The sequence below is a fragment of the Pelmatolapia mariae genome, linkage group LG13 (genome assembly GCF_036321145.2).
Source record: "Pelmatolapia mariae isolate MD_Pm_ZW linkage group LG13, Pm_UMD_F_2, whole genome shotgun sequence".
Classification (NCBI taxonomy): domain Eukaryota; kingdom Metazoa; phylum Chordata; class Actinopteri; order Cichliformes; family Cichlidae; genus Pelmatolapia; species Pelmatolapia mariae.
The window spans coordinates 19,004,919-19,017,722 of NC_086238.1; the positions used below are offsets into that span (position 1 = coordinate 19,004,919).

At 41.4% G+C, this 12,804-nt stretch overlaps 1 protein-coding gene across 1 annotated transcript; it reads right to left on the reverse strand.

Moving 5' to 3' along the window:
- Positions 1-7,601: 7,601 nt before the first annotated feature.
- On the reverse strand, positions 7,602-12,356 carry emx2 (empty spiracles homeobox 2). Its single transcript, XM_063491683.1, has 3 exons — positions 11,690-12,356; positions 10,307-10,491; positions 7,602-8,801 (listed from the first exon to the last, which is right to left on the reverse strand). Exons 1-3 carry the CDS (start codon positions 12,078-12,080, stop codon positions 8,634-8,636), a joined length of 744 nt encoding a protein of 247 aa, XP_063347753.1. The 5' UTR covers positions 12,081-12,356; the 3' UTR covers positions 7,602-8,633.
- Between the last annotated feature and the right edge of the window lie 448 nt (positions 12,357-12,804).

The following is a 12,804-nucleotide window of genomic DNA, read 5'->3' on the forward strand; positions in this document are numbered from 1 at the left end:
GTTACATGCATTTAGAGCTCATATGTTCACACTGCATGCAATTATATGGTTGAAGGCGCTTTAGCCAGCGAGCGTTAGCACCAGTTAGAGTCAGGTGAAGCACAGAGCACTTCTCGGTTGCTGCTAATGCATAATGGAGTGCTGCACAACCGTCGAAGTTGGAGAGTTCCCAGCCAACGCTGGTCAGACTTCAAAGTCTCTCTGCGCTGCTGCCTGTGGAGAGGTAATTATTTCACCTTAAGCTTACGTAAACCGAGTTATGCTTGTTATTAATTAGAAGGTGGCTCTCACAAACTCCACTTGAGATGTTTAGACAGCATCCCTCTCCTTTCAATAAATAGCTAAGCTGTGCAGAGGAAGAACATTATGAGTGAATGGGAGTGAATGATCAGCAAGAGTAATTTAGGTCAGTTTCTCTGTGGAGGTGCTAAGTTGTTCATTGGCCCATAATAGGTGTCACAAACTGAATTACTGCCACCAATCATTTACACCGCCTGTCAAGCAAGGCTCCAGCTCTCCAAGCAGTCACACTGAAACCTGCACTAAAAGCCTTTTCTTGTCTTTCTGCGTTGCTTAAACATGTCAGTGTTTAGATGTCAGACACTTCAGCACACTGTATTTTTTCCCCCTGCCGTAACACATTTGGAACACATGGCCCGCACGGTTTTACAGCAGGGAATTCGAGAACATCTGCCGCCATAGGAAAGACGTAACAAACATGAAGCTTCTCGTACTTTTTCCAACCTCATCTTCTGTATATTACTTCCATATTTGTGTGCTTAATCTCAGCTGAAGTTGCAGCCCTCGGGCTCATGAGACAAAACCACTTCTGTTGTTAGGTGTTTGTGCTGAACATAACGATGTGTATTTAGCCACGACCGAGGACATTCAATTTCTCGAGACAAAGCCACAGACTGTTTTGCCGGATGGTATTTTTCCACGATGGAGCAGAGAACGCAGAGACACCCACTACCAAACCGCAAATGCATACTCGCTCATACAAGACACGCACACACAGTCCTCCACGGAAAATATTGTTTGTGAATATTAGTCATGTTTAAACCGACTTCAAGTGTCTGTTGCGCAGAGGGGGAGGTGGGCTATTATGACAGAACTGACCAGAGAGTTGGCACGGCGTCGCATTGATGCCACAAATGACTTCAGTGTTGTATGAGAAGCTAATGAGAGCTGGCGTAAGAGTTGGATCAGCATTCATGAAGACGTCGCGTGAAGCAGCTGAAACGTCATGAATTACCATGAATTACAGAGTGTCAAGAAACCCCTTCTGGTGTGTTATGAAAACTGCCTGTTGTAAATTAGAATAAAGTGGTCTGGTCAGTGTTGCTTGTCATTCTCCAGTTTTGACTGAGGGTAATTTGGAAAGGAGGGTAAAAGCTCCATATTCCAAACTAAAGCGTGAAAATGTACTGAATGAGCTGGTAAATATTTTCAGTCTCGAGCCACACTTCTGTTTTTAACTCACACCAAATATATCAACACACACACAAGCAGAAATGTCAAAACACTTCATAATGACCTTTGTTGTTAAATGGTAAATAGATAGTTAATTCAACAATTACAGGATTAATTATTTACTAATAACATAGGGTAATTATTCCTGTTTACCAATCATTATTAAGGCAGTAATATAGTTATATAATTAATTCATATGTAGAAAAAATAATAATTTTATTCAATCCAATTTTATTTATGGGACACCTAAAATTCTAGATATTAAAAAAGAAAGACCCTTCAACATTTTTTAAAATTATATATAGTATAATGCATGGTGTCATAACTGATAAGAGAAATATTGTAGTAAAGCTTTCATTACTGATCGCTAAGCTTGTTCTAATTCTCAGGGCACCAAAATATTGTAGATTTGTCATAACTACTGGCATCACAGAGATACACAGTGCTCAGTGAGATTATTCTCACTATATATATATATATATAATTACTATATTTTTTGTTTTTTTTTTCTTAAACAGGAAGTGACTAATTTGTGTCTGTTTAAGCAATAATATTTCAAAAAATACCAAGATGCTAGCATAAGTAAGCAGCCCCACCCCCACCCCCCGCCCCAAGCTCACATTCTTATAATTTACGCCACTGCCCACCTTACCTTCTTAGTTTTAAGTTATTTAATACAATTATTAAGAACATAAGCTTCGACTTTTAGAATAGCCATGTAAGTAATGTTTATAGTAGCACTGCTGTGTGTTTACTAACTTCTACAAAGATTTATAAACATCATTTCCAGCTTTACAGTGCCATCAACGAAATGTTCACGGATAGTTTGCAAAATTAAAAAACAAATTTGCAAGTTATCGTTGCTTAAAGCTCAATTTATTGCTAGTTTTTATACATTGCCCACTTGTTTCACAAGCAAATTAATTATCTAGTAAAGGAAACATCAAAATAGCGCCACCGAAAAGTATTTCTTCTATCACTCAAAAAGTACTTCTATATTAATGTTATCTATAATTATTTGTGTTATGATCAACTATAGCTCAGCCTATAAAACAAATTAGAATAATAATTTTTCACCATTCCATAGGGTGGTCCAATGCAATAGTTTACAGTTCCACTTTGAAACTGTGCCGTTTCTTTTTAGTGTTAACAAAACTATGTAAGGCTACAGTACCAGTAGTATTTACTGATATGTGCTTTACTTCAGGCTAATGTTTCTCTTGTTTGCCAACAGTCTATTTTAAAGCCACTTAATGAAAAATCCAAACATCTAAAGTTACATTTTAAATGTGTGTCATGGGCTCAGTTGACTCCTGCGTTGAAAAGGAATAAGGAAAAGCGATGCACCATCCGCTACCCAAGAGCATGCAAGCCCCTGTCTGCAAAGACCACTAGTATTTTATTGCTGCTTCACTTCCCAGACACTAAACACTCCACTGCTGTCAGACTCAGCCCAAAGTAACTTGATATTTCATGTTTTTTGGGGGCCAGATTTTGCTCCCTCCCAGTCACCAAAAGGGGGAGACACAGCGAAGCTTTGAGGGGGCAGAAGAACAGGTGCCCACAATTTCACCTGTCTGCTCTGTAACCCATGCTCTGGGAGCTATGTTACACTTCAGCTCTAATTGTAGCCACATTTGCAGCGATTTCACAGGGATGAAGTAGCAGAGGGGAAGTGGACTCAAAAGTCCACTTTTAGAAGTGAGCTAATTTAATTGCATGTGACCATACCCTCACATGGAGCGACATAAAACACGGACAGGAGAACTAGCAGCTTACATAGACACGCACACACACACACACACAAGAGCAATGGAGCTTCAGCAAGCCGTAGCACTACAGCCTGTTTATTCTAAAAGCAGGAGGTCATAAAATCAGGCAGTATTTTCAAAAGTACCTGCAAGCTGCGTCCTGCAAACAGACAGAGCCGTGTCAGTGCTGATGATGTGGGAGGGGACTTGCAGGTCAAGAGACACAAAATAGTTCAGCAGGCACATGTGATATATTTAGTGAGGCCATTGTTTGTTTTATTTAGAGAGCGAATTGAGGATTTTCCAAACTGCAGCGCCCCTGAGGTATTTTATCAGGTGTACAGTCCGCCATGTGTTACACATTAGCGAGCTGAAGGGAATGCTGCTTGCAGATACAACCTATAAAATGTTTGGAGGTTGGAACTTCAGAGGACAAGGGGTCGACAATCGCTCTCTTCAGAGCTGGTGGTGGATATGTGGGAAACACTTATATGCAAATGAAACGGCCTCAAATTACAGCCCAAATTGCCCCTATATCGTTAGAGAAAATAAGGAATCTCTGGCATTGCAGTTGGCCATAAGAATATTAATGCATGGAAAAATAGGTGTTTACTGCTGCAGCCAATTATAATAAGAAGAGTTTAAGGAAGACGGGGGAAAAAACAGCTAATAAAGTTTCTGAGGCCTTCCAAACTGAGCTGTGCGTGTGCAGTGTGGTTACAGAGGAGAGCACACAGATATGCTGGTGGTGTCTGCAAATGCAGGGCGCAAGGCATGATGGGACTGAGGCCTGACAGAGGGGGAGGGCGGCCATTGTGCAGGTGGAAAAAAAATAAAGTTTACTGTTTCTGAAATGCAATGAATATTTCATAGTGAAATGACCATTTGTCACTTGTAGGTCATGTGACGCACGTGTGTGTGTGGTGACCTCGGTGAACATGGGCAATGGAGCACCAAAACCCAGTGAGTGAAACTCTGCATGGGCCTGTCAGAGCAGCTTGTAATGTGCCACTTGGCTTTGTTCATCTATTAACAATCACATTTTGGTGCCAGGCTCTTAGTGTGTGTGTGTGTGTGTGTGTGTGTGTGTGTGTGTGTGTGTGTATACGATGTCGACCTGCCTTGAATATATTAACTCAAGTGTTTTTTTGTTTCTTTCTTTTTCTTTTCTTTTCTTTTTAAAGAACAGTCAACATATTTATATCTTACAGCTTTGGCATTTTTTCCTTATTTTTTTAAACAATATGTTGATTTTTTTTTCCAGTATAGGATTTCAAACGCTAACAAGTTCATTGTCATGTCAGGAAACGCAGCAGGCCGCTGTGATGCCTTTAGGAGCGCTTCGTGAGTGTCTGCGTGTTTAATCGTGCACTTAAACGCCTCACCTCGTTCAAAATCTGAGCTGGAAATAACTTAAGGATAAAGAACGCGTTATTCACAAAGATCGCCACTTCTGCCCAGCTGTGTTCATGCCCCTGAAAGTCGGTAGACTAGTTAGTCCGAGTCAATAACCGCTGGCTGTACCCGATGGCAAATTGGAAATTGCTGGGTTCGGAAAACATAATCATCCGAGCACATCGTGGCTGCAAACGCCACTCCTTCGTTATTAATAATAAAGAAAGAAACTGAATCCGAGGCGTGGATGTTTAATTTATTATTATGTAAGCTATTTGAAGAGTGATTGTATGGTAATTGCTCATTAGTCTTGTATATTTATCGCTGCACCTTATGTCGAGGCCAGGGGAATTGTGCGGGGTTCATTCTCTCGTTTCAAGGATCAATTTCAGAGGCAATTTGTGAAACAGGACAGATCAAGTTAGGCCTGACGTTGGGTCTGTAACGGGGTCGGCCTACAGGTGCTACCTCACAGACATTCATTTTGCCCCCGACGAGATGCTCTTCGAAATGAAACTCCTCTGGCAGACGACGTGTTGACAAACTATCCAAATCCATCCTTTCAGAAGCCACTTCTTCCGACTTAAGAGATTCCAGCTCGATCAATTATTGACTTTGCGCGCTAATACCGAGCCTGTCCTCCGCTTATTCCCTCCCTCGGCCACTATTCACATTAGTGGTGTCAGCGGACGTAATTATACCTACTAATTGCAGATTAGAGGTTTTGGGTCAGTGGGGTCACTTGATAGGACCGACTACTCTTTTCAGTGGTGGATAATCATTTCACGTTGCGCGCTAAATGTTTGATGCAGCGGGAGCTCGTTTCCAAAATGTCCAAAATTTACGCAAGAACCAAATTGCGCGTGGACTTGTGATGATTTATGAGGGAGTTTAGCCCTCGGACCGAGAGGGGCAGTTTCAGTTTAGATAAGCGGGTCACCAAAGGTCCCCACAGTTGGCCCTTAACGCACAGCACGAGCGTCTGAGAGAAGGATCTAATATGTGAGGGCCCACTTTAACTCATAACGCGCGCACGCTGTTTGAATTCTGTCCAAAGTAATTATATTCATGTGACCTTAGTTTCAAATTGCACCTGATCGTCCTCTAACAAATGCCAGGATCTGAAAAGAAGAGCGCCTTGAATTTCTCAGACGTAAAAACCTAAATATTACGGAAGCCGCATGCGCGCTTTTGTTAGGAAGATGTCTTTACCGAGACTGCTTTACAGAAAATAATCCCCCACTCCACCTCCGCCTACAGCTTTTTATTATTTTAATTTTCATTTTTTATGTAGTAATATGTACTTTCAAAATAAAGAGTCTCTTCTAATTTTATTTAACAGATTAAAATACAATACACCCACTGGAAGCTTTTAATTTGGTGAAGCTGATTTTTGGATATTGTAGCTTTAAAAAAACAAAACGTAATTTCAAAAATAAGATCAAAAATTATTTCCATGCACTAGTTTTTTTAAGAGAGAGGGGTTGAAATCAAACGCATTTAAATTAATCAAATTGTGCCAGGCTCTAATGAGAAGCCTGTCCTGTCTCCTGTGTGTCCATGCAGGCGCACACGAGGAGGGGGTGTATGTGTGGTGGTGGTGGGGGGGGGGGGGAGTGCGCCAAATTTGTTTGCGGCGGATCAAGGCTCACCGCCTCCACTGCACTTTCTTTATCTTAATTCCAACTTGAAAAGATATAATTATCTAGTTTGAACAGGACTGCTATCAAATCCTTCTTTATAGGCAGGGTAGGGAAAAGCTCGAGTGGATTGTGAAGCTCTGAGCCGCTCGGTGTTGCCCGAGATAGGAGTAATGAAGTTGTGGAGTCCGGAGATACAAAGGGCATTAACCTCATTAGCATGAAACCTTTTCTTCTAACTATTGTGGGACCCTTTCAGTCCTCTAATCCCCCCTATTTCAAAGCTGGGTTTGTAATAAAGCTTTTAGGGGTTTTTTCTCCAAAGCTAATGGTATTCTCTATAGATTTTTATTGCTGTTATAATCTATGGGCCGATTAAGAATTCCCTATATGCCATGCCCCCCCTCCTTCCTAACCCAAACCACAAAAACACCACTTTTTACTTTATGAAACAATTAAACAAACACGTGCACCTCCGCGAGAAACACCGAAGTTAGGTTTGCTGTGCTGTTCGCGAGGAAACAAACAAAAACCATCATAATCTAGTTTCAATTTGTTAAGATTTCTTTCTGCTTTCGTGGTTTTGTTGTTTGGTTTGTTTGTGTTTAAATGAGAAATCATTTCCTGCATCTCTTTCTCTTTTTTAATGCGCCCACGGACTCCAAAAAAGAAGTCCTGTAATGTTTCCGCTCGGTCCAAAGCAGCAGCTTGCAGCACGATTGGAGCCTAAAAGACAAGATTTTAAACAAAGATCCCATTTTTTGCGGCACATTGCAACCTTCCCTTATCGCGTCGTGAGGGGTAGTCAGATTGTACTAAATTATGTCCAACCAAGCCCCCCTTGGATCCGTGGATTAAGAGATTAAAGTGGACCACTGGGCAATGCATCCCCTTTCCCCCCCTCATATTACTCGCATGATAATTGCCCAAACTGATTTGCACTTTCACAAAAGCTTGTAGGGACTCTTTGTAGCCGGAGCGGAGCAGACGCTGCAGCTCCTGGAGGAAAAAAAAATGCTTTCTATGTCAGACTGAGAAACAAATGCAGGGCTGAGGAAAACAAATTACATGCTGCAGAATTTTTCCTCTCTTTGTTTTTTAAATCATCCTATAAACGCCACATCAGCGCGCCTCGCTGTGCGCTAAATGATTGCGCATTTCCAAAAAAAGAAAAAAAACCTTAAGGTTGCTTTGCGTAATCAAAAGCCTATACTTTTACTGCGCGCGACATATTGATAAAACTTTATTGACAAAATATTGACAATTACATACTTCTTGGAAGTATACTTTGTGTTAAAATTGTAGCAAACTTAACACAAACACAAAAAGTATTTACATTCTGTAAAAGCGGGTTTAACAGAAACATTAACTTTTTTTTTAGCATTTCTGTACATGGAATAACGCTCAGTGCTTTTTTATTTTTGCTCTCTCTCCTGTCTTTGTCAATTCTTGCTTTTTAGTCCTTCGTTGCAACTTTCACTGGAGGGTCAAGTCCTGACAGAAGCCTGTGTGGGGGCCACAGCGACACATTGGTAAAGCTTTAGGTTAAAGGAATGTCCTGATACCTTCCCTTTAAGTACTTTGTCTGTGGTCTGATTCACTTATTTTTTAATTTTTTTATAGAAAGATGTCATTTTTTCATCGAAATTCCACTTTTCTTTCCTTAAAAAAAATTAAAAATAAACACCATAACGCATCACCGCTACTTCATATGTTTTCACAATCACTTTTACACGAGAATCATTAATTAAAGACTGCACACATTGTAAAAAGGAAGAAGCACGACATCTCTCTGTTTGAAAATAGAGTTAGAAACAAAACTGATTATTCCTCTTTTTTGTTATTGTTTCTGTTTTTCATTGGTTTGCGAAAACTCGTCAAATTAAAAACAGCTACCAGGAAAAAAGAAGAAAAAAAACTAGACCATGCATTTCAAGTTTTACAAAAAAAAAAGCAGTTTGGTGTTTTGGTATATCTTACGTGGAAACGATTTTTTTTTTGTTTGTTTAAAAAAATAAGAGGAGGAAAAAATAATAATAAAAGCCTTCTGAAGTGCAAACGTCCAATGTGAATTGGAGAAAATATAATTAGGTGTTGGTTGTAGGTGGGGGAGGGTGGGGGAAGGGGGGTAGTAGTGGTGGTTGGTGCGAGAAAGGGTTCAGGTAGGTGGACTGAGACACTGTCGGTCACATTTCCCTGGGTCACTCGGACTGACAGACCCGCGTGGTGACAGCAGTGTCAGTCGGGCTTGTCTCACCCTCAGCTGCCGATCTCCGGAGATCTGAAATGTGACATTGGCTTTGTACCCTCTCACTTGTCTCTACACGGCATCCTGTATCCATGTCCTCCTTCATTCAGGCGCATAGTCTTTATTTTAATCGTCCGAAGTGACATCAATTTCCTCCGGGCTCGATTGTTTAGTCGCCAGTCTCCACCGGTTTATGTGATGCGATCCTTTCTTCTTCTGCTGAGACTCCGAGCCCTCCTCTTCCAACTTCTGTCTCTTGAACTTCGTCCGTCGGTTCTGAAACCACACTTTTACCTGTATAGAGAAGGGAGGGGGGGGGACCAGAGAGAGAGAGAGAAAAAACCCCGTATCAGTATCACGAGATAAACCGCGATTGGCCAGTGCGTAAAACCAAGCGTGAATAGGATAGCATGGCTAAAAAGAAGCAGAGAGTTCAGCAGAAATAGCAATAATTTTTAAAACAGGCAAAATGTGACCTGCACCTAAGGAAACAGCCGCCAGGATAAACAAACATCTATTATAGTTCCAGTACAGCACGAATACATGCCATTAAAAATCATGTCATTGTTAATTACTCCAATTATTCTTATTAACTCACATAAAAAAGAGCGACTTCCGCCTTAAAAAGGTCAACCCCCAATTCTATTAACAATATAACAGGACAGAGTCTTTTCCACATCACGCCTTACAATTATAGGGAGGGAAAAAGGAAAATGAGACAAGGAGCTGTGACACAAATAGAATATTTTATTAAATAAGGTTCACTATTGTTTTAATGCGCGCAGAAACTTTGACGCCATACCCAAAGTAGGTCAGAAATTTATTTTATTTTTTTAGATTTTATTTTAAAACAAAAATGTCAGCATGTGGATGTCAAGAGAAATAAATGTCTCTGAGGCACGTTTAACATATATGTCCACACGCTCCTCTAAGTGGATTTGTCAATAATCGGTACCGTGGGGGGAATTAACAACATCTAAATCGATAAATTATCTGTTCCTGTTTTGTCGCTGTGCAGCCCTTTCAGCTCTTTAATGGCAACCGAGGTGCGTTTAATAAGCCTTCAGTGGGCTAATTGAAGTAGGTGACGGTTCATTTCTCCCTTCAGCTCCTCCAAAAGGCCCCGCCGTCTAAAGGAGACACAGCGGACAAAAGACAGCAGGCTGATGGGCTCAAACAGCATCTTAAATATGGCAGGGGGAATTCACTGAACCCGCCTCGCTCTTTGTATCTCCTACCCTATAAAATGGTTAACTGGTTAATTTGCCCTCCATTTTGAAAAGGCAACATTCTCTCCCCCCCACCCCAAAACAAAGTAATTCAACCCCCTCCTGGAATGAGGTTAGGCCTACACAATGACGGTGGACTGGCTCCAGCAGAAAGACTCTGTCTTCAAATGACAACGTGGAAACGGTGTGCCACCTGATAATTTCGCGTTATTGTTTGGCAAATGATAAGCAAACGATAACACCCCGCTTTAGTGCCGCGCGTAAATACGCACACGTTTTACAGGCCTGATTGAAGGCTCCATGACGCACGGTACCACGTTAAAAAAAATAAAAATAAACAAACACATAAAAAGTAACACACCGTCCTCCAGGACAAGCACCACGACACAGTCAGCTTCTATAATAATCTCTCGAATCACTGTAAAATGAAAGTGGGGATTTCCTAAAAGCCAAAAACACGACACGACGCGCTGAGAAGCAGCACTGAAACAAAAAACACACACACAAAGTGAGAGCAGGTGAGTGGAGAGAGAGACGGCAGAATGTCGAGTAAAATCCTGTGCTTCTTACCTGAGTTTCTGTGAGGCTAAGGCTGTGGGCGAGCTGCTTTCTTTCTGCTCCCACCACATAATGGTTTTTCTCGAACGCGTGTTCGAGCCGCAGGAGTTGCGAAGGTGAAAACGCTGTCCGGATTCTTTTGGGCTTTCTGGCCAGCGCGTTGTGCAAAAGGAAGCTCTCTGGACTCGCTTCATTACCTGGAAGCGAGCAGAAAGCGAGGATCCTCAGTGACTTATTCAAATATATATAGGTTAACTATTCCATAAGAAACAACAGGCCTGGGCGCAGCTAGAGGACTGCAGTCTCCTGAGGGACTATAAAAGAGGACGATAATAAAGTCCAAAAAGAAGCTGGACATCAGTCAATAAAAAGCCACACGCCGTATTTATGAAAGTGTGTGTGTTTAAATTAATCATTACTGAAGGTTTCTTCTTTTAATATCTGTCAGTCTTTCCGTGTGAAGAGAAGAGGGAAACAAATAAAGCAGACGTATAATCCTGGACTTAATTAAATTAGCTTTTTGTGAACAAACTGTAAATCGACAACACCCAAAACCAGCTTAGAAATTAAACTGAAAATACATTCCAGTAAAATAAAAAATAAAAATAAAAAATAGTGCTGTCACTTGCAGGAAAAACAAACCAAATCAAACAAATAAAAATAATATTCAGTAATAATATTATTAATAATAACAATCACATAAAAATACCACAAATTCAGCACCCGAAATCAACAATAGAAAAGTTCTCAGGCCAAACCAACTTAAACAATAAATTTACAATTTACTCATATTTTGTCTAATGTCAGGTTCAGAAATTTAGAAACAGCATAATCATATAATTACACGTTTAGCTCAAATAAAAATGTATTTATTTCTTTAAAAAACAAAACTAAAAAAAACTAAAAACAAAAAACCTGCTGTAACGGGTTTAAACCGCAGACTAGCGAAATGCATTCATTGCGTTTCTGGATATAGACCATGCGCTATATATAACCTGCAGACTACCGGTGTACAAACATGTCAGAATTTCAATTCTTAAAAAAAAGAAACGTTAACACATACTCCAAAGCTGCAGGCGTCCTCACAAGCCCAGCCATAAATATTTCTTTGCTACAGATTATTTTTCTTTCTCCAAAATCGAAGAAATTCATTACGAGGTCATTTCTTTTTACAGCTGCGACACCTTTAGAAACTACTTTTGGCACTTAAGGACGCTTCACTTTAAAACTGTTCTGCTACAGCTTCAAATATATATTTATATATTTTTACACCACCTTGCTCTCAGCTTAACACAGTCTAAAAAAAAACTAAACAAAAATGAAATAATAACAAAAAAGAAAATGTAGTTGTTCGTGCGTAAAACTCATCCAAAGTCGAATACTTTGACAACTTACCTTGAAACCTGTGACCCAAGTACCTATATCTGTGTAATAACCAGGGGTAGAAAGTTGAGGGGTCTCTTTGCTGGCTGGCAAAAAGCGGGTGCGGACTGTGTGAGGATGAAAGCGGGTGAGCGGCCAGAGCGTGCGGCGGGGCCACCGGATGCACTGGAACGGTAGAGTTTGGCGGATGAGAGACCGCCTCGGCAAAAACCAAGTCCGGGTTAGAGTAGACGCCCCTGCCGCCGGAGTGAAAGCCGTTCAGAAATGGGTTCATCTGGCCGGAGTTTGCATAGCTGAGAGCCGCTGGCCTGATGGGCTCCTCGGAGCGGGACGCCGGTATCGGATTATCCTTCGCCACTAAAGACTCTATAGTAAAACACCTCTTGGGTGTAGGTTGAAACATGGTCTGATAGTCCAGATTCCCCAGTTTAGGTTAAAGTTGTCGTAGGCGCTCTTGCTTGAAAAATACTCCACACCCAAGGAAAAAAAGGGGGAAAGTTTCTGCGCAGTAAACAAGTTGGGAAAGGGCGGCGGGCAGTGTCGAAGAAGCCAAAAAATAAAAAGTGCTCGGCTACTCCCAGACTAATCCATGGATGTGATCGTTTTCCTCGCCGGCTTCGTGCAGGCAGATTTGTTAGTTCATGAGCCTAATTAGCGCTGCAGCCCCATAAACAGCTTCCTCTGAAGGCTGTAATGGCATGGTGATTGGTCGCTGCCGCTGCTGCTCGCCTTAAGGTGGAGAAGGGGGAAGACGCTTAAAAAGTGCGTCAATGGGAAGCAGGGGCGCGGAGAGGCGGACTCGAACGCGCAACACGGAACGGATTCGTTCAGAGAAGAGCCCCCCGCGTGCACGCACACATGCCCGCACGCGCACATGTAGACACACAGACACATGCATCCACTCGTGCGCACATATCTCCAGGACATTTAACACATTCAACTAACCAGTAGAAAAGGTAGCCTGCTTATTTGCATTTAGTGTCTACGACAGGTTCAGGCAGATTTTTAAAGTGTGTGTGTGCTGTTACTACTAGAGGTGATTACTTTAAAATATGCAAAAACAATGTGGCGGCAGCACATCAGCTCTGTTTGACTCTCTTTTTGGGATGCTAATGGTATGGAATAAA